The sequence below is a fragment of the Schistocerca serialis genome, chromosome 5 (genome assembly GCF_023864345.2).
Source record: "Schistocerca serialis cubense isolate TAMUIC-IGC-003099 chromosome 5, iqSchSeri2.2, whole genome shotgun sequence".
Taxonomy (NCBI): domain Eukaryota; kingdom Metazoa; phylum Arthropoda; class Insecta; order Orthoptera; family Acrididae; genus Schistocerca; species Schistocerca serialis.
The window spans coordinates 702452855-702478168 of record NC_064642.1 but is presented as its reverse complement, the minus strand read 5'-3'; the positions used below and the strand labels follow the sequence as shown (position 1 = coordinate 702478168).

Sequence of the window (25314 nt, the reverse complement as noted above, 5' to 3'; positions counted from 1 at the left end):
GCATACAGGGCCAACACCCGGCATCATGGTGTGGGGAGCGATCTCCTACACTGGCCGTACACCACTGGTGATCGTCGAGGGGACACTGTATAGTGCACGGTACATCCAAACCGTCATCGAACCCATCGTTCTACCATTCCTAGACCGGCAAGGGAACTTGCTGTTCCAACAGGACAATGCACGTCCGCATGTATACCGTGCCACCCAACGTGCTCTAGAAGGTGTAAGTCAACTACCCTGGCCAGCAAGATCTCCGGATCTGTCCCCCATTGAGCATGTTTGGGACTGGATGAAGCGTCGTCTCACGCGGTCTGCACGTCCAGCACGAACGCTGGTCCAACTGAGGCGCCAGGTGGAAATGGCATGGCAAGCCGTTCCACAGGACTACATCCAGCATCTCTACGAACGTCTCCATGGGAGAATAGCAGCCTGCATTGCTGCGAAAGGTGGATATACACTGTACTAGTGCCGACATTGTGCATGCTCTGTTGCCTGTGTCTATGTGCCTGTGGTTCTGTCAGTGTGATCATGTGATGTATCTGACCCCAGGAATGTGTCAATAAAGTTTCCCCTTCCTGGGACAATGAATTCACGGTGTTCTTATTTCAATTTCCAGGAGTGTATAATCTACTCAGGTGTTTTTCATTCAAGAAATGATTTAAGAGTCTATATGATGCAGGTTTTTAACAGCGTCAGAACTGGAACTTTTATTATCGCTACTTATAAGTCACCATTTGTCATTTAAAATATTAGAAATACTCCAAATGCCCAGGACTAGTCCTTCCCCCCTCTCCCCCCCTCCCCCTACAAACTATGGTGTGGGTTCCTTGATACGATCTGAAAGCATTTCTGCAACCTCAAGTATACAGAGGATACGTGTGATGATGATATAAATCCTCACTTTGTACGAAGTGACACTTATTCGCAATGAACATGAATCACAATAATCACTCCGAACATATTCATGACCAGAGAAACTGTCGAAGTTTTCAGCAACACAAAACTACATCACACTTGCTGTAAAATGCATGCAAAGTATTGAAAATATTTTGAACGAGTCTGTTCAACTGTTTAAGTAACAATACATGAGTACACGGAAACATCCCAGGATAACGTGATAATTTTCAGATATGATTGTGGGGTCAAAATAAGTAAAGAGAAATTTAGTATAATTTCGTATTGTTATTCAATGAGCAAATGAAAATTGCAGTAGAAAGTTTATATTTGTCCTTTAACGGACGACGTATTGTACAATTCCACTAATCATTTGAGTCACAACCAAAACGAATCCTGTTTAATATTAAATTACCACAATAATAATTAAATTCTCGGATTAATAAATGAATTACTGATTGTTCCATGAACATGGAGCAAATCTGTCGGTTTAAAGAAAGGTATTTAACGTTAGTCTCAAGGTAGGTACCTCTGTAAAGCTGAAAACACTCAAATGACGTATTACACCAAATATCGCTTACAAGCGATGATCTCACCATATGATCCAATTTGTTGCAGAACATAAAAGCCATTGAAATAAAATATGAGACAAGGTGATGATCTAATTAGTGGAGGCAGCGTTTTTTTGGTGCAACTGGTCCCAACAAACCTGGAAACCCAACTGTGCTGCTCTATCTGGCCGTCTACACGGGAATGCTGCTCAAAATGTAAGTGGGCTGCTTCTGTGTTGGCAGCACTGTGTATCGCTTTGCATTGGATCTTTGATTGCGCTTTCTTTGTAACAGACTCTGTGGCTGGTTGAACTCGTTGTTGGAAGTTAATCGCCAGTAGTGTTGGGCAGTTGGAAGTAAGCCGCCAGCAGCGATGGATGTACTGTTGGGCAGTTGGAGGTGAACAGCCAGCTGTGATGGATGTTAGATGTGAGGAGTTAGCATTGATGGAGGGTAGATATCTGAAGTGTTAGCGTAGGCTAACTATCTGTACATGTTAGACTTGGAGAGTGAATATTATTCATGATTATATAACTTTGTACTAGATGTCAATGACGACTTATATTCGTGTTTGAACTGGATGTCACATTATTAAGGTAAAAAAATACGTTATTTGGTTTACAAGACAATCTTTCCTTAGCTAACCACATGCCTATTAGTAGTTAGAATCTTTTATTTAGCTGGCAGTATTGACGCTCTCTGTATGGCAGTAGTTCGCGTAATGAAGATTTTTGTGAGGTAAGTGCTTAATGAAATGTATAGATTATTGTTAAGATTTCTTTTTAGCGAGGGCCATTCATTTGAATGAATTATTTGAAGTCAGGTTGTAATTTTTTGGAGCAGTCACATTGAGTTGCGCTAGAATATTGTGGTCAGTGTTGACATGATAAGAAAAAGTAAAGAGGAAGTAGGCTCAGTACGTTCCGTTTTACTCAGCTGTTTCAGAATCAAATAAGATACAAGTTTCATCTTCTCAGTCATTCTGCAATTTAAGTACAGACACACTCATTTAAATAAAGAAGTTTAAAAAACTCTTCAGCACTGACATCGGATTCGTCAGACAACTACCCCTCCACTTCGCTATGCAGCGAAAAACTGTGGTGTTCGTTGCAGACGATGCACTTGAATAATGGACTTTGTACCGCCCCAGCTGATAATAGCTCATGTTAAAAAAATACTAGCTGACAGACGTTTTAATGGACGCCTTTTAAACTGGACTCGCAAGCACGGTTTGGACCCGACGGAAAATTTATGGGATCTATAGAATATTTCTAAGTCGTCTACACTTAATTCATGAGACTTTGTTTTCGTAAACTGGAAAATTATCTGTTATGAATTAACTGTTATTAACCATAAAACAAATCCACGTTAGAGCTGTGATATGTGAGTGATCTGCCTGTTTAGTAGAAGATGGTAGCTTTGCCAGCTATGCTGCTGTTATGGCCACACAATTTGTAATGGGCAAGGCGAAGAAAACAAAGTAAGTCGATTCCATAACTCACGATACGCATTACATGCGAAGTAAAGCCAATTTATCTACGAGATAAAAACTTGAAAGCATACACTGTCCCTCCGTAAACTGCGAGGTATCAATACGATTACTGGATACGCTCAGCGCAGCTTTTGTAAAGGCACCAGAAAGCATCTAAAACACGTAACAAGCTCGATAAATAATTTTGAGGCTCGATAAGAATAACAACTGTAGAAATTCAAAGATGAGATCTGCCTAAATAAAAATTATTTGAGAAATAAAAGCATTTGGAATCACTGTAACAGAGAACTAGTAAAGTTGAATGAAAAATGCGTACACAGAACAGCTGAAAAAATAAAGAAGCAGTTCAAAAACGTGCAATTTGTTACGATCCGAAACTAAGCTGTATACTACACTGTGGAGTATCAGAACAGAGAACATCATCAGTACATTGATATAACATAACCATGAAGCCCCTCGCAACAGATTTGCAGTATTTGTGTTCCTTGTGCCCCTGTCGCATTAATTCCCTGTGGAAATTAGAACTTTCGACAATATCCGCTACTCTCTTCGTCGGGAAAGTAACCAGTCGTCGAAGAAGTAACGGAATCACACAGGTTTTGCTGATGTAGAACTGCGCACTGCGACCATAGATTGTGTCGGCAACAATGATGATACGGCATATCGCAGCATCTGTTTCCATCACGACATGTAATAAGGGCCATACTCCTTCACAACATATCGGTGTGAAATGCCGGCTTCAACAATCAGTGCGAATCCCAGAATTTCCTACACTAGATAAAATGCGAAAAGGCCAGTCGAAGTACGTAAGTTTACAAACTATAGTGGCCGTTGTGGAACGCATGTAGTTCTTCTTCCCTGGGTGGCCATATACAAAAGTATTGTCCACGTAGTGGAGCCAACAAGAAGGCTTCAAAGGAGCACTACTTAATGCCTGTTGCTCAAAATATCAGCTGCAACTGGCGATATGGGTTATCCCATAGCAAGGCCGTCACCCTGTTCATAGAATTCACCATTGTATTTAAAATAGCTTGAATTTATTAAATGGAATTCATTACAAAATCAAATTTACGTTGGTGGTTGAGAGTGAGGTCGGTCTCCCGTTCCTAGATGTGTTGGTATACGGAAGATCTGATAACACTCTAGGTCACAGAGTGTATAGAAAGCCGACCAACACAAACAGGTGTTTAGATGCCACATCGCACCACCACTCAGCTTGGACACAAGCAGTGCTCAATACTCTGTCTTCACGTGCCTTCCGTATCAGCGATGATGACAAATTGGAGTCGGAGTTGGACTTTTTAAAGAGGACAATGAGGGCAAATGGTAGTGATAGTTGTTCAATCGACAGGGCTTTTAGGTGGAGTATTAATCAGTCTAAGAAGAATGAGGAGGAACCGCCATCTCACTCCGTTAGGTTCGTTTCTGGGGTCACTGACCACATAAGCAGAATTCTAAGGAACAATGGTATCCAGACATCTTCCTTTAGTCAAACAAATTAAAAGATTTTTCCGCTGAAAAACGGTTACATCTGATTTCCTCCACAATGCAGGCGTCTATCAAGTGACACGTGGCGGTGGCAAAGTGTATATATGCGAAACGGGAAGAACCGTTAAAAGACGCATTAAGGAACACAAACGGCGTACGCGGCTAAAACAAAGTGTAGAATCGGCGGTAGCAGAACGTCATGAGAACTGTTGCTCTGACATCGATTTTAATAACGTACGTGTGTTGGCTAAGGAAACCAACATTCATAGAAGAAAGGCGAAAGCGGTTGAAATTTCCAAGAATGCTTGTAATTTGAATAGAGAGGACGATTATAGGATTCCGGTATCGTGGTTCTCCGCCACCAAGGAAGTGAACGCACTGCAAGTCACCTCGGCGGACAAAAATATTTTGGGTAAACATTCCCCCTTTCCAGATCTGTCTGTTTCGGATATAGGCAATGATGACGGCCAACCAACAGCAGTAGGACGAATTTCAACCATTAACCCCTCTCCAGCATAAGTGTAGGATAGTGCCTTTCTGTCCTATGATGATGAGCCACCAACAGTATCCATAAGAGTTTAGCCGATAGCGCCCCTTCTTCTGCAACAGCGTGGGAATATTAGCCTACGACGTTGGCCCATCAATGGTAGCCACAAGAATTTTAATCAAAACTCCTACTACTCCAGCACAAACGCGGGGAAACTCCCCTTTATAATAGAACGCGACACTGGTCTCTGACAGTGTTCTAGCAATAGTGGACACCGAAACACCCTGAAGAAGATTCCAACAGAGCGGCTTAAACGTCGATTATTTAGAAGGAAATACGACGCGGACTAACAATCCAGAAGATTTTAACTTTACTAGTCGAAGTGTTGGCGTCGTACAGCGGCAATGTGGCGTAATGACTGTACTACAGCCTCCTCAAGAAGCCTCACTGCTAGAACGTTGCTGCACGCGCAGTCGTCCAATGCCAGGATATGATTCTGCAGTAGTTCACACCAATAACTGAGTGCGTTACTTGCAGCTTTGTGAATCCAAAACGGTTTACTGTGACTCATAGTTCTAAGAAGGTATCTACTTCTGGCCATTAAAACTGCAACTACAGGAAGGATATCAACTACTGAAATTTCGTAAAGCTTTTGATCTCAAAATCTTTGCGTACTGGACATGAAACATGTGATATTCAAAGACAAATTTGCCGACGTTTCAGTACACGTTAACACGATGTGAGATCGGCCTAAACTAGCAGTTCACCTCTCCGATTTAGCTGTTATGATGCAAGATAAGAGGAATGCAACAAACGTACCAAGACTAGAAAATTGCCGTTGCCAGAAAAAAGAGTGTTAAAATAACAGCAAATTTATGATCACGACAAAGATGGGTGAAATTTGTTGGATTGTAATATTCGCAGAACACTTCGCTGACTGATTCTACTCTCGCGTTCTTGTACTAACGTGAGGACTATGTGCTACAGCTGCTAAGGTGGCAATTGCACGTCGCTCGCCAGTTGCTGATTTGAGCCTTTTGCGTCTTTTACTAGCGAAGTTTCCCCTTTCTTGAAATGTTTGTATTATGTTTGTAAAGGTAGATCGTAAAGCTACTGCGCGATCAGAATATCTCTCAGCATGCCATCACAAGGCTGCCTTTATTTTTGAAGACATTCGCCATAAATAAAAACCATACCAACTTTCTTGGCTTCTGTGTAGAAGATATGATAACATTATGAAGACATCGTTTATTCTCAACGACAGCAAACCACAGAGTGATGGTCTTGATGCAATAGTAAAACCTCCTGACCCACCAATGAGTGGAATGATGTTTACATTCGATGCAATCTGTACACTATAGCAACCACGTAGTGTACCTGCTTTTTGTCATTGATACTCCATGATTAACGGACTCTCATTCATAGCGAATCATAACAGAACCTAGTACATTCTACGCCTTTTCATACCCTATTATTAAAAGGTAGATAATATAACATTCCAGTCCATTTAAAATAACACTGTTGACTATTGTATCTCCCTTATCCTTCCACCTACGAAGAAAATACTGAACTTCACACTATGTTTCCATTCAAACTAAGCGGCTTTGGTTTGAAAGATCATCTCTTGGGTAGCCTACCCTGTGTAGCAGAGATTTTTTGAGAAAACTGAAATGAACGAAGAATAAATGCTGCAGAAATGAAGTTTTCAAAAGAGCAGAGGCTATGGACTATCTGAATTGATAAGGAATACAACAATCAGACCAGAACTAGAACTTAAAAGCATAAAAGAACGGATCAAGAAGTAAAGAAATAATGGCGAGGTCCTGTTACAAAAATGAATTATCGACCAACAGAATACCGATAGGTAGACAAAGAAAGAGGTGAAAAGATCAAAGAGACATTGAACGAGAGAACGAAACAGAAAATATCTAAGAAGAGGAACTTTCAGCTACCAGGCGTGGGAAGCTTAATTGGAGGCAAGGCGTGATTAAATTTGTGATTTACGCTATACAAGGCGCAAAATGTGGAACACTTGTGTTTCAAAACCTCTCCCAGATGCCACAGGTGGGCGTTAATGGCTATTTTGCCTCGATGTGTACGTTTGTTTGTGGAACATTGACTTGCGAACAGAACTTCTCTACGGGGCGTGTTGATAGGTCGTAGCAAGGAAGCAGAAAAAGGAATATTAGTTTTATATGACAAGAAGATTGTGCGAAACGGAACACAAGTTTCCATTCCAGCATTTACTTTAAGGAATGTAAGGATATTACGGAAGACGTAAATCGAAAGTGTCGTTCTTCCGAATAAGAATGCAGTGTCTTAGTATCGCGCCATCCCGCTCGCCATTGATCTAGGAGCCAGTACAGGAGACGTTTACTCGTTTGCAGGTTTGGGTATCTGGAGATTACCGTTCCGCCGAGAATGTTTGAAATTTTCATCTTCTTACCGTCCTCTCTTTCTCATATGGAAGCTACAGTATATTTATTACTAAACAGCTAATACGGACACGCAGGTTGCCTGTTTAATGGCTTATAGGGGCAATATAAACTTAATATCCAGTATTCCGTGTCATTACTGACCAAATTAAACAATTTAAAATGGTGTCACAATCTACTCATTAAGAGTTACGTCAAAAGTTTAACGCAATAAAGCAGCGTATCACACTTCGCAAATTACCCAAATGATGATCATCCAGTATTAGAGAATAAGAGCTCTTAAGCGATTTACAACAAATTTTGTGTAGAGTTTCAAATCTTTGCGAAACCTTTTATTGCTGACACCCTCCAAAACATAAAGGGAAAAAAAATTCCCTTGCTACTGAGTGGCTATAATTAAAGCGCAGTTACTTACCGAGATCCAGTCTGGTCTGTAATTATCGCAGAGCAGTGAAACTTTGTAGAGATTATAATGCATTAATGCGGAACTGACTAACGCTGGAAAAAATTAGTCGCAATTTTGGCCACCAGGTGCAAATCTGACACTGTGAATGCATATATAATGGGTAATGGATTAGGAACGGACCGTGGACATAAAAGGTCAAATAGGTGAGAAAGGCATAATGTTGATTATTACTAATTGCTGCTTACAATGCTTTTTCAGTATGAATATTGGAGACGTCGACGAGATTATGTACAGAGTCAGATTTGCATCAGGTGGCCAAAATTGTAACTAATTTTTTTCAACGTAAATCTTTTCCACATTAACGCATTAGCGTATATACAAAGTTTCGCTCTCATACGATAATTACACCCCACATTGGACCTCCTTGGGTAGCTACACTTTAGTTACAACCAACCGGTAGATTTCGCTATTCATGCAGTAAAATTTCAGGTTCACGCATAACGTTTTAATTTTTTACTTGTGTACTACAAACTCTTTCTCAAGAAATTTTGTAGACAGTAAACAACATACGCCACTCACGGTACACGCACAATTATATCACTGCATGACACGCAGCTCAGGGGATACGACGTCTTATACATGGGGATTCGATTCCATAACGAGTTGGGGTTGGAGCAAAGTACTGGTCCATTCCAAAACATATAGGAAGAACGGCGATTTCGGAACTATTCATAATAGTGTTTCTAGACGCAAATTGTGACTCATGCCGATGATTCTGATGAGTTTTCATCTGCTTTCATCTGTTAGTTTGACGAGATATTCTTACCGACTTGACTGTCTGCCACTGCCAGTGTTCTAGAAGTACATTACAAGTAAGAAATCTTCCACTTAATTCACTATGCGGCCACCTGCACTCAGAAACCAATTATCCATTTCTTCCATCCAACCACGTCCGCGTCTTAGCACGGGGGACAGAGGCCGAGTGAGATGTGTTGGTGTATACTGTTTCCACGGACACCCTAAACACAACTAAACTTTTCATGTATCTTCATGCAATTATTCTACTCTTACTCACTATAAGTGACTAAGCAAATTGATAGGATGAAATCTGTCGTCGACAGCGAAGTCATTAGAGGCAAGACTATGTTAGGAAACGAAGTGGCCCGTCTCCTTCTGAAAGAACCTGTTTCACGGCCGAATGGTCAGTGCAGCAGCCTTCGCTACGGAAGGACCAGTTCGACTGCCTGTACCTCCTTACATTTTTGTGAGACAGGTAAGTCGGGAACTGAGTCCATTCAGTCTCGACAGGCCAAATGCTTCAATAAAGAAGCAGTGCCACCGCGAGGTTAGCGACATGGCCATCATGCGTCCCAAGATCACAGATCGCTCCTCGTATGGCCTTATAGGCAGCATTCGCCTAGTGGAAAAGGCCTCAGGCCCAATCCATAGACCACGTTTTCCTTTACGCCCCTTTTGAAACAAATCACTCCGACCCCTGTGTTTGTCGACTTACAAGAACCACGAACACCCAAACCTAGTTCGTGTTATGCTTCCGTCAGTTGTTGGGTCGAGTGCCGTAAAAACTACACCAGCTCTCCCGGGCCAACGTACAGGGTATTGCAGAACGATACCGGATATAAATGGTGTCGTGAGCAACAAATTGAGAATAGTGAGACGTGGGACTTAGGGAAAGCAGGAAAGTTGTGGACGGGGCCTAATCAGTTACCGTTGGTTGCACAGAAAACACATACACTTTATTAAAAAAAACTCTCAACAATCATTTTTAAAGATTTTACTACACTGAGGGGTGAAAGCCTTATTAGAAGAATTGCACGTTATTGTCGGCTGAAGGCCACAAGCAACTTTACACACAATCAACGGTTGAAGGCCTGATAAAGAAGATTCAAAATTATTCGTCGGCTGAAGGCCAGACGCAGTTTCAAAAAACACAACGGCTGAAGGCCTGAATTACCAATAAAGTGGACAATTACACGTTAAAATATCAAAAACCCTTTTTAAATAACCTTAATAACTTGTAACAAGCTATAGTGACGGCTGAAGGCCTCACTATAACAGGATGGAAAATTATTTGTCGGCTGAAGGCCACAAGCAATGTCACAAACAATTAACGACTGAAGACCGGAATTACAAGTAAGGAAGGCAGTTGCATGTTAAAATACTGAAATCTTTTTAAAACAATTTTAACGAACTGCAACAGACTATAGTGACGGCTGCAGGCCTTACTAAGAGAAAATTGAAAATAATTTGTCGGCTAAAGGCCACAAGCAGTGTTACAAACAATTAACGGCTGAAGGCCGGAATTACAAGTGGGGAAGGCAATAGCATGTTCAAACATTAGGTTAAATTTTAAACAATTGTGACAACTTGTCCAAATAAGACGGAGTGATCCACAGACGGTGTTCCCTGGATCAACCTGAGGAAGGTGACTACAACTGTGTACGTGGTGGGACAGGCAGCCAAGAGTTGTACTCACGTAACAGGCTGGCAAATCACACTAGGGGTACCTTAAGCGCCGGCCGACCGACTAATCAATGCGGCTAACGTGCGATCACCGGTACAACGATGGAATATTCTTAGGCAAGGGTGAAGGGACGGACAGCACCACGTCTTCAGAAACACACCCAAAGCCTAAGGAAACACTAGAACCAAGGTAGACCTCCCAAAAACATATGCACAGTTCAATTCAAGAGGCTGTCGAACTACACGCTATGCCGGACAGAATTAACACGACGAGGCAACGTGCACTGCTGGAAAAGTACGCTAACCTCCAGGGCAGGTAATTGGGGCATTAGCGGCCACAAGGCAGAAAATACCGCTGGTTGCACTTCACTAATAAGAATGATACTAAATCCAAAGTAACATCAATGAGTAGAAGGCGGCTAATAGTTACCGCCAACCTGACAGACTCCACTTGCTGCTGTTGGTCTCACCGACAATGGGAGCAGCAACACGCGAACAACAGCGAGATCTCTGACAGTGGAGGTTTCAGTACTGGACATGGTTCACTCAACTTCAAACGTCCTGGGTTCGGTCTTCGGCTACAGCCCCTCGGTCCGACAGTAGCTGCACGCCGCCAGCGGTCCCGGCCTGTCCTCGCGCTATGGACCTCCTCGCTGTCTGTCCCAAGCCGAACTCATCTCTGTTCGCAACTCCCCACCAAATCCAATACGCAGACAGCATTAAAGTAACTGCTCATTCAAAACCACAAGATACACACGGATCCGGGAAAACAATTCCACCAATAACTCACAATACTAAAACCAGTCACTGTGAAACAACACGGACGAATTATAAGTCGGCAGAAACACAGAGAAGCCAGAAGCGGTCGGAAGACCAGGGGCACGTCGTCCGCTGCGATGACCGACCGAACGACCAACCAGCAGTCGTCCCCACTCAAGTCAGGCACGGGAAAGATCCCGGTATAAATCGTCGACTGACAATTTATTGCCATGAGGTCTCTTCGAAGGACACACACACACACACACACACACACACACACACACACACACAAGCGAAAGTTGCACCACTCTAATATCACGGTCAATTCAACTAAAACTCGCAGAATCCGGTCATTTCGCGACCACATCCTTCCGTCGGACAGTGCATGTGTGTCGCCAGCGGTCGGGCGAGTACTGGCTGTCCGGATCTCACGGCTGCTCCGTCCCAACTCCCCTCGCTTGACACACGACGAGCTGGAAATACTAAAGGCCGCTCCAAAGATGGTACCACAGTACGCGCTATCGATAAGCGCTGCTGCTGCCACTCACGAGCAAGCAAACATAGTGGCTGAGCCAGATCGCTGGTCGATCATCAGCGATCTGCTTGTTATCTTTGGCGCGTCCCCGGGCATGAGCATATTTGCGTTTTCGGCTGCGGCGCGCGGGACGGCGAGAGGCAGTCGGTTTGGGGCAGCGGGTGAGACTGGCGCGGTTGTGGCTCGGGCATAAGCACATGTGTGATGTCTGTTACGCTGGGACTGTTTGCTAATCGTGAAACTCCTGCGGCGGTTACTGGTTGCCTGGAAGGCATTTCATATAAACTGTGACAAGCCTCGCAGTGAGAGGGGAGTCCGGATTTGGTGTTGGCCTAGATGTTTGTACAAATTGAGGTGCCTGTGTGAGAAGCACGGCGTGGGCCTGTTGGTTGCTTCGTCCGCAAGCGGATGTACAGCTGGAATGTCTACAGATTGTGGTGGGCATAGTGTGAACAAGCTCTCGGAGGATGTGCTGCCAGCCTGGCTCTTAGCCTGTGTTATTTATGGGTGCCGACCACTTGTCTGTTACTGCTTCCGGGTGTCCTGTAAGATTTCACTGCAAAACTGTGTTTTTATGGCATTCTGTGTTTCTGGATCAGCCTCCGCCTAGATAGGTGTAAGATTTGTGTCTCAACTGAAAGGGGGGGGGGGTTTGATTGTACATCTTTTGGAATTCCTTAATGCTCTAATTTAAACATATAAAAAAAATGTTCTTTCAGAATAAGCGTCTGTTTCTTTGGGACACTGCAGTTCAAACAGGAGTGGCGTAATGTTAATGAGTGTTTGTTATTCGTCAAATGAAGCGTATTTAATGTCTTGCTGTTTTCTGGGGCACGCAGCTGTGTTATTGAACACATTTTGAAGTGTTCTGTCGAGTGAATGACTGCTCCCCACTTCAGTGTATTCTTTTGAGTAGTGTTGTAAGGTTTTTTTGGATATTTGTCAGTGGGGTGTGTTGATTCAATTTTGTTTTTCTCTTTCTTTTGAATTACGGTGAATTGTTTAGTTTATCTGTTTATTGGTTTAACTCGCGCTTCACGCACTAAATCAGCTGATATTGAAATTGTTTTTTTATTCCTGTTTAATGTCAGACAGATTCAAATGTAACTTCATTTATGTTATTTGAAATAAATGTGTTGGATTCACCATAATGAATTATGTGCAATCGAAGTAAGGGACCCAGTCCCTCATTAGTGCTTAACAGTGGCGTGTGGTTCGGGTTGTGAGCCCCGTGCTCGGACCAGTGGCACCAGTGAACACACTAAGAAAACGAGATGCCACTATCGCTATTACACGATGCCAAGCTATGAATGGCATCAATGCGAGCCGCACACGGCTCCAACAGGAACCGGTGTCCGAGTAAAGCGTACCAACGACGCTGCAGGGGATCGAAGTTATAAGCACGGACGCTTGCCACTGCGCCACTCTATCTGCAGGAAACGTGACTTTGTACTTTGACAGACAGTGAGCAGAATGTCTCGCAATGTTGTTTGTTGTTTAATGATTGCAACTGATTGCCACGACCACCGGAGAAGGAGATGGAGCTATGTTCTGTCTCCTATGAACACATTGCTCTGATGCCTCGATGGATAACGCTGTCAGACACATGTTCCCATCTGCAGTTTATTTTTCTCCTGTAACCCTCTATAATCTCCAGTGTTTTTTGAAAAAAAAAAACAAAAAAAACTGTGGATGGCAGCCTGTGTTCAAAATGGTTATCCACAAAGGTAACAGAGCATCAGATTCGTAGGAGACATTGTCTTTCTACACAGCAGTTAGCTCCATCTTCTCCACAGGCAATAGCAGCAGTCAGTTGCGATCACAGGATAATAAACCACATTTTGAGACGTTCCGCCTACTATCCGTTTGCGTACAAAGTCACATTTGCTGCCAAGGGGTGGCCTAACGGCAGGCGCTGCCACTTATAACTTCGATGCTCTGTAGTGTCATTGCAAGACCTTTCGTGGACAGAAGTTCCTGTTACTATCTTGAATTTGTTGCTCACAACACCATTAAGATCTACTCGAAGTTGGTGGGTACAGTTTTGTAACACCCTGCATGTTATTAAATGACTAACCCCAGTGTAGTCACATGTTCCAAGAGCCAGGCTGCCTATCTAATGGGGTTCTGAGGCAACAAAAATGCATCATATAATTAGAGATCAAATTTAAAAATTTAAAGTGCTGTCGTAATCTACTCATTGAGAGGTAAAATCTTATGTTAAATGCTTAACGCTGTAAAACAAGCGTTACAGTTAGAAACTGTGGAAGTGCCTTAAGGCAGTGTGGCTCACAAAGTGCAGATAACCCAGACTGTAAGCCTCCAGTGTTTGAGAATAAGAACACTTGCCGATTTGCTTCAAGATTTATGAGTAATTTCAAACAATTACGAATCATGTTCTCACCGACACCCACCACAAACTGATGAAAGGGAAAAAGATTTTCGTTTGCTACATTTTTGATGTTCATGCGGAGAACTTTGACATCAGGTATAACGTTATAATATATTTCTTATTTACTATGAACTCTATTTCCAAAACATTTTGCAGACAGTATCCACATATAACACTGGGTTTACCTCAACCCATTGTTTGACATATAGTTCATGAAGCCACTGGCCATGATTTTTCAATAATTTCATTAATATTTTTATATAATTGTAGATTTTCAAAAGAATAAGTAGTGTACAAAGAACTTCTAGGAGTAATAAGGTGCAGTTACGTCGACTTTTGTTCTCCATAAGCCTATAAATAGGTAAGACAATAGTGCTTCTCATTTTGTCATTTTCTCTCAGCTCATCTTGTCTCACGTTATCTGTGTTGTGTTAGTGTGAGCGCTTATGACTTCTAATTGTGAAAATATATAGTGTGAAAGTATTCAATACTTTAATTTCAGAAGTACCTTCCACAATATCTGAAAGTAATTATCTATGTCAAAGGGAAAAGTTTTATTATTAAAAAGAACTGATAATTAATTCTTTTATGTGAATTCAGGGAACTTAGATAGCGACTTTCAGAGGATAGGAATTAATTCGAAGTTGAACTTTAATTATTTTCGATCGCTACATTGCGCAGTGTAGCGCAGCAATCGTTTCTTTTTCATCAAATCAAACGAAAGTTATCATAGGCATAGGATCTTTGAGTGCCAGCATTAATGAACATTGACTTTAGAATAACTCGCGAAACAAATCTTTGATGTTAATTTAACTTATTCGCAAGAGTTTAATGATCATCGCCTTTATTTACTGATTAACCCATCAAAGTTAAAGAGAGAAAGATACTACGAAATAATCAGTTCCACTACGAACCCTGTTTTACGACGAATTTTGCAGTCAGTAAATTGTGGCGTCTTCTCGCAAAGAAAATTAACAATGACTGTGCCCTGAGATCAGAAAGAAACTAATATTAACGACGAAGAACCGCTACCAAATAGTCAAAAAGTATCAAGATTATGAGAGCCGACACATTGAGGATATATGACGTCATTAAAATTAAGATGTGTGAAAAATGAGGGTGATTAAAATAGAGTGCAAAATACCCAGAGTAGACTTCCCCAGTTTTAATTTTGATTTTTTCATTTGTCAGTTCGTGAATATTCCGAAACTAATACAACCAAGGTAATTATGTTTTTAGGCCTCAAACGACAACGCTTTTACGTGCTCAACGTCAAATACGTAGCAGATTAACACAATTTTAGAATAATAAGAAGCTTTTTTACACATGGGTTATACAATTGTGAATTTGACTCGGGGGGGGGGGGGGGGGGGAGGCGAATTCCTGATCTTTCTACTAATAGATCTGACACATCGAGCGCGATTTATTTTTGTGTAATTATGTCTGTTTAAGGCAATGCTTACAGACTAAAAATGGTTCAAATGGCTCTGAGCACTATGGGACTTAACATCTGAGGTCATCAGTCCCCTAGAACTTAGAACTACTTAAACCTAACTAACCTAAGGACATCACACGCATCCATGCCCGAGGTAGGATTCGAACCTGCGACCGTAGCGGTCGCGTGGTTCCAGACTGTAGCGCCTAGAACCTCTCGGCCACTCCGGCCGGCGTACTTGCAGACTAAAATACAGACTACAATACAGACATTTTCTTACCTTTAGATAAACTACGAACAGTGCCGTCTGAAACTGGAGGCTGTTTCGTCGCAACATAGCTCTTCAGTTCCAGCAGCTCTCCCTCTAAAGCAAATTCCTGCAAAACAGTGAAGAAAACAAAGACATTAATTTCGTAATACTCAGAAGTTCCGAATTATTATATGAACATCTTCTTTTATAGTAAAACTCTCTCAGGATGTCACAATTAAACAAGCTGTATGATTTTAATTTGCATATAAACGTCTTTACCACAAAGAAAAAACACTTGAGTGGGAACTTAAGAGTTTAAACATATACCTGCACTGTAAGCGAAAAGTGTGCTGGTGGGGTCATGTTCAAAGCAGAGATCTGGGCGTCTGTGCAGTGTGACGGACCTGCGGCGCCAATCTACCAGAACCTCATGCTGGTACCGTGCTGGACCAGTGAGCAACAACGCTTGTCGTAATCATTTGCATATTAAAACGTGTAGTACTCAGTACGGCAGCTTGTTGCATGCAGCTTTCGTGGTGTTGCACGTTTAATGAGCAGCATTGTAATAGTGCAGACTCGTATCGGCAAGTCTGTATGTTCCCGTTCCATGACGTGCGTCTAAACGCGCGCCCTCCAGCTTATGGGGTCCAGTAATAGCGTTTCAAAAGAGCGGTGAGAGAGGCAATCATTCGTTTCTGGGCCCTGCCTCCAACCGATGTACTGAACTGACATTTTTCTCCGTCCTAAGGGCGCTGCAAACGGAAAAGAAATGAAACGACCTGCTCTGAGACGTCATACGCGGTCCATTCGCATTAAAGTGACCACCTTCGTAATGACCCCTCAGAGATAGCAGGTAGCAGTTCCAGCAGTCGAGGGTATATAAATCGTGTCGGGGAGACGCGGAAAACAGTGCAACAGTTATAGTGCTGAAACAGAGCGATTTATTTCAGATACAAACGGGCATGTTCGTTAGCTGTATCAAGTCAGGAACAATCACAAGAATTTTTTGTACAATCCAAAGGTAAGTACTCATTATGAAAATGTAACTGATTATATTAACACAGATTTAATTACCTTACAATAAATGGGTGATACAATGCAGAAGGAAAAATAAAAACTATACCCAGGGCTTGAGGAGATTACTATAGAGTTCATTAGAGATGGCGGTTAATTGCTTAAGTTTCGTATCTTACAACTGTTCAAAGCCTGTCGGATACACACTAAACTTCCAGAATACTAGTTTACAAAAAAAAGTTTTATTCGTTTTTAAAAACGGGCATTGCAGCAAAATTTCGAACGACAGTGGTATCAGTATGTTAAACACTACCTACAAAACAGATATTAAATAACTGAGTAATTATTGCAGAAGTATTACTTCTAGAAGAACAGAGCAGATTCGTAAGAGGAAGGTCGTGTAGCGTTAAAACATTTGGTGTGCTATGGAACAGAACTTAAGTTACTAATCTAACTGTCTTTCATAGTTTATGAAAAAGCAGTTGATAGTATGGACAGAGAGAGTCTGCGAGAAAATGTGGAAAAATGTTGGTACCTAAATCATTTAAGAAACTGCATCAAGAGTTTGTATAATGGACTTAATGTTACGCTTTACTTCCCCAATTGCAAAGGGGAACAAATATTTATAAAAGGTGTGAGACAAAGGTGTTTTTAATATCCACATTATTGACACTATACGCAAGTGAAAAGAAAAAATACCAGAAGGAATCCTTGTAAGCAAGAATAATTATATTAACATACAGGTACAAGCTGATGACACTGTATCAATGGGAAATTCGTAAGAGGAGCTACAAAAATCAACCATCTCTTAAATTTGATTGGAAAGGATTTTAATTTTACGATAGAGGTAAATCAGACTAATACTATGGCACTCCATAGGAAATAGTACGACAGAAAAATGTAAATGAAAATCAGATTTTGGAACACGTTCAGCACTTCAATTACCAAGTGAGCCGTATAACGTTTGATGAAGATAAAGATGTAGGTATTAAGTTACAGAGATATATAGCACTATAAACAAAACATTAAACAAGACATAAAGAAACACAAAAATGGAATTCTATAGGCTGTACCTATTCTACTGAATGGTAGTGAAACCTGTATTATGAAGAGAAAAAATTCTAGCCATGTTCAAGCAACTGAAATAAGATATTTATGAGGAATTAAAGGCTCCATTGTGTTAAACATTAGACAAGAGCGGAATATTTTCGCGGTAAATGATAAAACAGAAGAATATGCATAAGGCTGGAAGGAACGTCTGAAACGAGTGGAAGATATAAGAATTCCTAAAATGGATACAACACTGACCCGAAGGAAAGAGAGAGATACGACAGCCAGTTAAAAATTGGAACTGACGCCAGAACAGGCCGAGAGGTCAAACGTGTTGGAATCATCAGTCTTCTGAATGGTGCGATGCGCCCCACCACTAATTTCTCTCTTGTGTTAAACTTTCCAACTCAGGGTGGCATCTGCACTTTAGTTCCTCAATTATATCTGAGATATATTGCTATCTCTGTGTTTCACTACAGTTTTTTATCCTTTACAGCTGCCTCTAGTTCCACAGAAGATGTTGCATTATATCTTAAGACCTGTCCTATCATCTCGTACCTTCTCCTTGGACTAATTTTATCACACTATTTGCATCACCACAATTACTAGCCTAGTATTGTTTGAACTGAAGATAATCCATGATTTCCTAACAGATGTCCTATCATCCTATACCCTCTCCTTGGTCTCATTTTACCATCCTATTTGTCCATCATAATTACTAGCCTAGTGTTGCATGAAATGAAGCTATGTTTTCGTGATCTCTGCATTAGAGTCAAGTTTATGTGCTGCAAATGTAGCAGGGGCTTGGGCAATTATCGTGTATAGAGCTCCTATATAACAAGCTCAATCGTCCGCCATGTTTTCCCCATCTCTGTGGATTCAGCAATGTTTACTTTGTGTGTAGTTAACCTATTTACGCTACTTTTTACGGTATTTCTTATAAAACATTTGATACTGCATGTATGAAATGAACCAAAGAGTAATTAATGTTTATAGAGATATTTATAAAGCCCTTTTCACATAACAGAAATATTGAAATGTAATATTACGTGGCTATAGAAATGTAGGCTCGGAACGTGAATGGTAGTTTGTAAATATTAAATGTAATGGCTTTATGTAGTAACAACCTGTGGCTATTTATTAGTTTTGCCTGTATGTAGCCACTTGTAAAAGAAGTGTTTATTTCTTACCCAAATGAGGCACTTTACGCAATGTAGCATTTTTGTTGTACAGAGGTGGAGCAAAGTCTAGTTTCATGTTAGAGTTAAACGAATTTTTATTAATAGTTTCATCTGTCATTTAAACAATTCGTTTCACGTACTTCATGACAGGTTTGTTGCTTCTGAAGTTGTGGTAAAAACTTTATTCTATGAATTTTATGTTACTTGTGCAGGTTCCCTCACAATGACCTATCCTCTATAAAAATATCTCAATTATCACTCGTCCTGCCGTACCTGTGTAAGAAATGGGGTTAGGTGTTATTCGTTCGTGTATTTATGTTTACGATAAGATGTATAAATGCATCAAAAATATTCCTCTCCACTTTGTCAGCTGCGAAAATATCTCCTGGATCGAAAAATTTAGAGACGAACTGCTTCAGTACAGTTTTCGACTGGGAAGAAACGCAATTGTATACAACTAGTTTCATGTTTGTACCTATTTTTATTGACGTATATTTACAATACACAACTGACATCAGGTGGTTCCCAGTTGTCTCTCCAGCAGTCTAAGGCCCCTCTATTCTTCATGCAGGATCACTAGGAAATCTGAACATGCAAAGACCATTTTTGTAATAGTTAGTACGTTTCACAGCTGAGCGGCCACCCATATTTACGGCGAATTCTTCAACACATTTAATCAGAGATCTCCACTCTTATCGTGACCTGTATGTAAACAAGTATGAATATCTTATACTTTGGGGAAAATATGGCGGACAGTTCAGTTCCGGTTATAGGAGTCTTAATTTGTATCTCACGTATTTCGACTGGCGGCAAACTTAAGGGGTGTCGAATGAATTGTCTTCCTCAGGCGCTAGACCAGGCACGATGCACCATTCCTGAATGGGGCTCGAATTCTCTGATAGCTATAGTTTTAACGTGCTCAACAAAGGTGCGTGGGTGGAGCCAAGGGCATTTCCGAACATGGGGTTCCAGAAGGACTCTGCCGTCTTATTCAAGAACATTTCACTGATGCATCTCTGTGTGATCACGCCACAGAAGAGCGCAAAACAAGAGAGCTAAAAAAGCACAAACACCATTTGCTGTTCCCAATCACTCACAAATTTTGCCGAATGGTTTTGATGGCCCTCGTGGCCCCACCATGTATACCAGAGTAAACACTGCGGTCGCACTATACGCCAGAGGGGGGGTCAGATGATGTTCAGTAGCATTGCATCCCAACGATGTCCGCTGAGTAGAGCAGAACTTTCGGGAGCTTATCAGCAGTGTCGAACGTTGTCAAGAACGTCGACCTGTTGCTCACTGCACTGTGATCTGTCGTTTTCGACTGTGAAGTGTGTGGAAGGGATATTTTCATTCACAACGCTTATGCCACTCACTGAGGCCTTTGCGTATCGATTCTGGAAGGCGGTGTGTCTCAAATGTTTTCCTCAGCCTCACATGGGATAAACGCGTGATTTCAACGATAGATGTCGCGGTTCTGAGCTTGTAGTGGGACGAAATTGAAGCGTCACCCATCCACCAGTGTCAGCCCAGTTTGCAGGTGAATATAAGTTTAATTTAGTTTTGTTTATGTATTTTTCTTAATATTTGTAATAGCTGTGAATTATCTAAAAGTTTTGTATTTTTTTATATTTCATGTACGGAGAGGGCGGCGCAACGAACGGAGACAGCATCTTCGCTGCCGCGACCAGAGAGGAAATTGCTGGCCACTATACGTCGCGGGTCGACAGCCAAAGAGCAACAGAAGATCCTGGAACCGAGTTGTTGCGTCGTGCTTCTAAAAATTAAAAATGAATTTTTTTGTACTCTTTTTGTACAACAATGACGTCATAGAGAGCTTAATCTTATTGAGAAGTCAGTCATTGTCTGTCAACGGTCAAGTTCACATCTGTATGTGTAGGAAGCTAATAAAATAGTGTATGCTACTAAAGTTGAAACACGTGTTCTGAGGATTTATTTATGAAGAATTATGTGAACGGTTTAATAATATATTTGACAAGATTATTGATTCTGACAGCGTTCATCGTAACTTTGAATCTCAAAAGTTTATTTAATGTATGATTCTGATATCGATTAGATCAAGATAACGTGTGTCAATATAATTTCTGAGGAGAAACAAACGAAATTTAAATCGAAAAAGTTTATGAAAACCAATTGGTTCAAGTGATGTAATTCTTTGCATACGACTCAACTGATGTTTTACAGTTTCGTTCAAGAAACATTCTATGACAATTTAAAAAGAATATAAATCATTTTGAAGTGGGTTGTAACTGACGTAGGTGACGAAGTCTGCACATGGTCATATGTCCAAAGAAAATCAGTTATAATAAAAAACTTACGTCGTTACACTGCACCGTGGCGACCTTAGAAACAGGACTTGTGTGCAACTAAGGCACACAGGTACGAAACAAAATATCAAGAGTCCTTCGGAAGTCAACGCGAGTTTTCGTGGAGCCTTCACCAGCCAGCGGCGACTTCGTGGGTGTGGGCATCTGACGGAGCGCAGCCAAGCAGTACGGTCACGCAGTTGTTCCACGAGAAGGCGCATCTGTTGGGCAGCAGCTGAACGCTGCAAACCCCGACAGCCTTTTTCTCCCTAAACGAACAGGCCCAGTACGTCAGCTGGGGGGGGCGTTCCTCCGGCTGGTATTAGTGCCGTTGCTGAGGGATTCGCCTGTCTACGGTGCGGCAGGGCGTGGTTGCAGCCAGTGACGTCTCCGGTGTTCAACTCAGCGTCCTGCCGGTTGCGGAAGCGGAAGCGGGGTCGCAGCATCTCAGCGGCTGCATCGACGGCTGCTACTTCTGCAGCCCATAGCAGCACACTGATCATCGAGAACTACAAATTACAATATTAAGTGTCCGGTGAGTTTGTTTCAAGTTGGAAGTGGAGTGTTGTATATAGGGAGTGTGCTTTTATAGGATTGTTGATTACAAGTCTGCGTGTGTAAATAGTTAATATCTTACAATAATGTCGGGAAGTGAAATGTCAGACGAAGAGCAATCTATGTCCGATAGGAGAATGAGATCCCTTTTTAGGGCGATCGCTAAATTAAAACAATCTAACGGGGATTTTCTAGCTGAATTAAAACAGTCTAACGAAGAATCTGCTGCTAGATTAAAAGAGGAACTAAAACAGGAATTAAAACAGTCTAACGAAGAATCTACTGCCAGATTAAAAGAGAAACTAAAACAGGAATTAAAACAGTCTAACGAGGAATCTACCGCTAGATTAAAAGGGGAGCTAGAAAAATCTGCAGACGGGTTACAGGAACATCTTAATGAAACCAGTCGAGAATTAAGTGATAAAATAGAGTCTTCTAAAGTTGAAATGCAGGAAAAATTAGTAGGACTTAGTAATAAGATTGCTGATAATTGTAAAAGGTTAGAAGAACATACCCAGGAATCACGCGAGGAAAAAAGCTCGCATGCGAAACGATATTACTGACTTAACCTAGAGACTAGATAGTGTCACTATCTTAGTTGTAAATGAAATACAGAAAAATAACGATATGTTACGAGATGAATTTTCTATGCAAACAGAAACTGTTCGTAGAGAATTATTGGAATCTATTAAAGAGGTCTCTACCAAACCTGTAGAGATTTCTTCAATAGATAATGTAGAATTAGAGACATTAACTCATCAAGTAGAAAAGGATCATACCGAAATCGAAAACATGAAATTTTTAATTACTGAAATATGCAGTAACCTTGAGACTGCCAAAGATAATAACATTGACGAAGGTACAGAGCGTTCACATCGTGAACACAGTGAAGAATCGATATTAGCTAATCACGTATCCAATACAGAAATGCGAATACAGGAAATTACTAAACAGTTATCGGAATTAGGTAATAATGGAAACATTTCAAGTAGTAGAAGCAATAACGTAATCAGAGACAACAGTCGCATCGAATTTGCTAGCTCGGACGACAACAATATGAATAAAGAAATCACGGCAAGCCAATCCGATGCAACTCCGTCTCTGCAATCTAAACAAAATCCGACGATTTCTCTCGCAGAATGTTTGGATGACATAACGACAAATTCAAATGCAGCAAGTCGATTTCCTGTATTCAAACCAGGAGGCGAACTTCACCCTATAATCTTTATAAAAGCTTTTGAAACATCATTATCTCCTAAATGGAGTAATGAAGAACGCATTCAATTTGTAATAGGACATTTAGAAGCAGAAGCTGCGGAATGGGCAGTACTGCATAGAACTGAATTTAGGGACTGGGATGATTTTGTTAAGCAGTTTAAACAAAATTATTGGTCAAGAGGAAAACAACAACACTTAACTTTAGAGTTGTTAGACCCTCCTCCATATTCTAAACGGTGGGGAGGTTATAGGAATTATTTTGAATGGTATTTAAGCCGTGCTAAATTAATTGAAGAACCAATTATTGAAAGTCATTTAATACGAGTCCTAATTAGTAGGTTACCGTATTATGTAAAGGAAAGAATGATAGAAAGAGAATGGTCACAGCCGTGCGAATTGTTAGGATATTTAGAGCAGTTAGATATACTTAATAGAGAAAGGGAAGACGAGAAGTTTAGATTTTGTAGAAATGACAATCCTCGAAATAATAATAATTCAGAACCACGAAAAGCTAACAACAACAATCATAGCCGGTTTTGTTATATAAAACGTCAATCTAAAGATAAAGAGAGCCAACAAAATCGTGGTAATAACTCTAAAGTGCGGAAATTACACAATAACGATCATGAGATAAATCATCCTCAAGTAATTAATGAAGGTCAAGTGGTGGGTGACGTTATCATAGAAAGTTCGGAAAACTAGTAAAGTCCTTTAGTACGGGTCAACTAAAGGGAACTGTTAGTCAAGATAATACAAGACCCAATTGCAATTTATCATTAAGCTGCCAAAAGGATGGTGATTGGCAACAAGATTTACTTCAGGAAGACAATCAGATAAGGGAGAATATAACTTATAAACCCGTTATTAAAGGTTATATTAAAGATACCGAAGTAAATATTATAATTGATTCGGGTAGCGAAGTAAGTATTTTATCTAAAGAATTATTTCAGCTTAAAAGAAAATATTGGAATTTCCCAACCTTACCTGTAACTGGGGTGAAAATTATAGGAGTTACTGGTAAAAGAAGTCAAAATATTACTGAGGAAGTTTATTTAACTTTTGAAATTGCTAAACAATTAATTGCTCACTCTGTACTCGTCGTAGCCAACTTAAATGTGGCCATAATTTTAGGTATAGATTGGCTGTGTAAATATAAAGCTATATTAGATTTTAAAGACTCTTCCTTGACCATCCATAAGGAGGCATGTGCTTTTAAAGTGAGGTTTTCTAATAAACAAGTACCTGAAAATTGCTACGAATCCTTACAGATTAAGTACGCACCGACCATGAACCTATTAACAGATTTTAGTGATCTTGAATATGCAGTATACCAATGTCAGGCTAGTAATAGTATCGAAACCGAAGTGAAAGAAAAATGTTATTCTACGAATTGTCTATCCGAACAAGAAAAGGAAGAGTTGGAATCTTTGTTGTTAGAATTTAGAGCCGTCTTCTCAGATGAACCGGGGAGAATTAAAGATTACGTTTGTAAACTTAAGATTAAAGATCAAAAACCATTCTTTAAGAAACCTTATCCTATTCCAGTACAATTCAAAGAACCGGCTAGTAGAGAAATAAGTAAGATGCTAGAACAAAACATTATCGAACGATCATGTAGCGCTTTTAACAGTCCGTTGTGGGTAGTTAAGAAAGCTACTGGTGGGGTACGACTGGTTCTGGATGCCCGTGAATTAAATAAAATTATAGAGATATAAAGAGACAGACCTATTCCTATGGAGGACGTACTTCTTAAGATTGCTGGTTCTCGTTATATGAGTACAATGGATCTAACCGCTGGCTACCATCAAGTAACATTACACCCGGATTCACGGCAATATACGGCTTTTCTTTTTGAAGGCAGATCATATCAGTTCCAAGTTTTACCTTTTGGACTTAATATATCAGTGTCAACTTTCATTAGGGCATTAGATTCTGCTTTGGGTCAGCAATTGTTACAAAAGATTATTTTATATGTAGATTATATTTTGGTAGCTACTAAAACGTGGGAAGAACACTTAACGATATTACGGGAATTGTTTAACCGTTTGATTGACAGAGGAATTGTTTTAAAATTATCTAAGTCTTACTTCGGAAAGGAGGAAGTGAGATTTTTGGGGCATATAGTGGACAGTAAAGGTATTAGGCCAGACCCAGCACGTATTGAAGCTATTGCTCGATGCCCGAGTCCTAGAAATCGGAAACAACTGAAATCATTCTTAGGAATGGTAGGATTTCTGAGAAAATTTCTTCCAGGACAGGATATTGTTAACCCTAAATTACTAGATTTATTGAAAGAGAAGTCAGTGTGGCTCTGGGGACAAGAGGAAGAGGAAGTTTTTAATAAGATAAAAGGAGCGTTAACCG

General features: G+C 40.7%; 1 protein-coding gene across 1 annotated transcript in view; it reads right to left on the bottom strand.

The window, feature by feature from the left end:
* Positions 1-25314, bottom strand: part of LOC126481555 (uncharacterized) — a 391928-nt gene that overhangs the window by 87549 nt on the left and 279065 nt on the right. The window contains exon 3 of the mRNA XM_050105397.1: positions 15636-15732. Within this exon, the coding sequence (XP_049961354.1) occupies positions 15636-15732 (97 nt within the window). The remainder of the gene's footprint in view (positions 1-15635; positions 15733-25314) is intronic.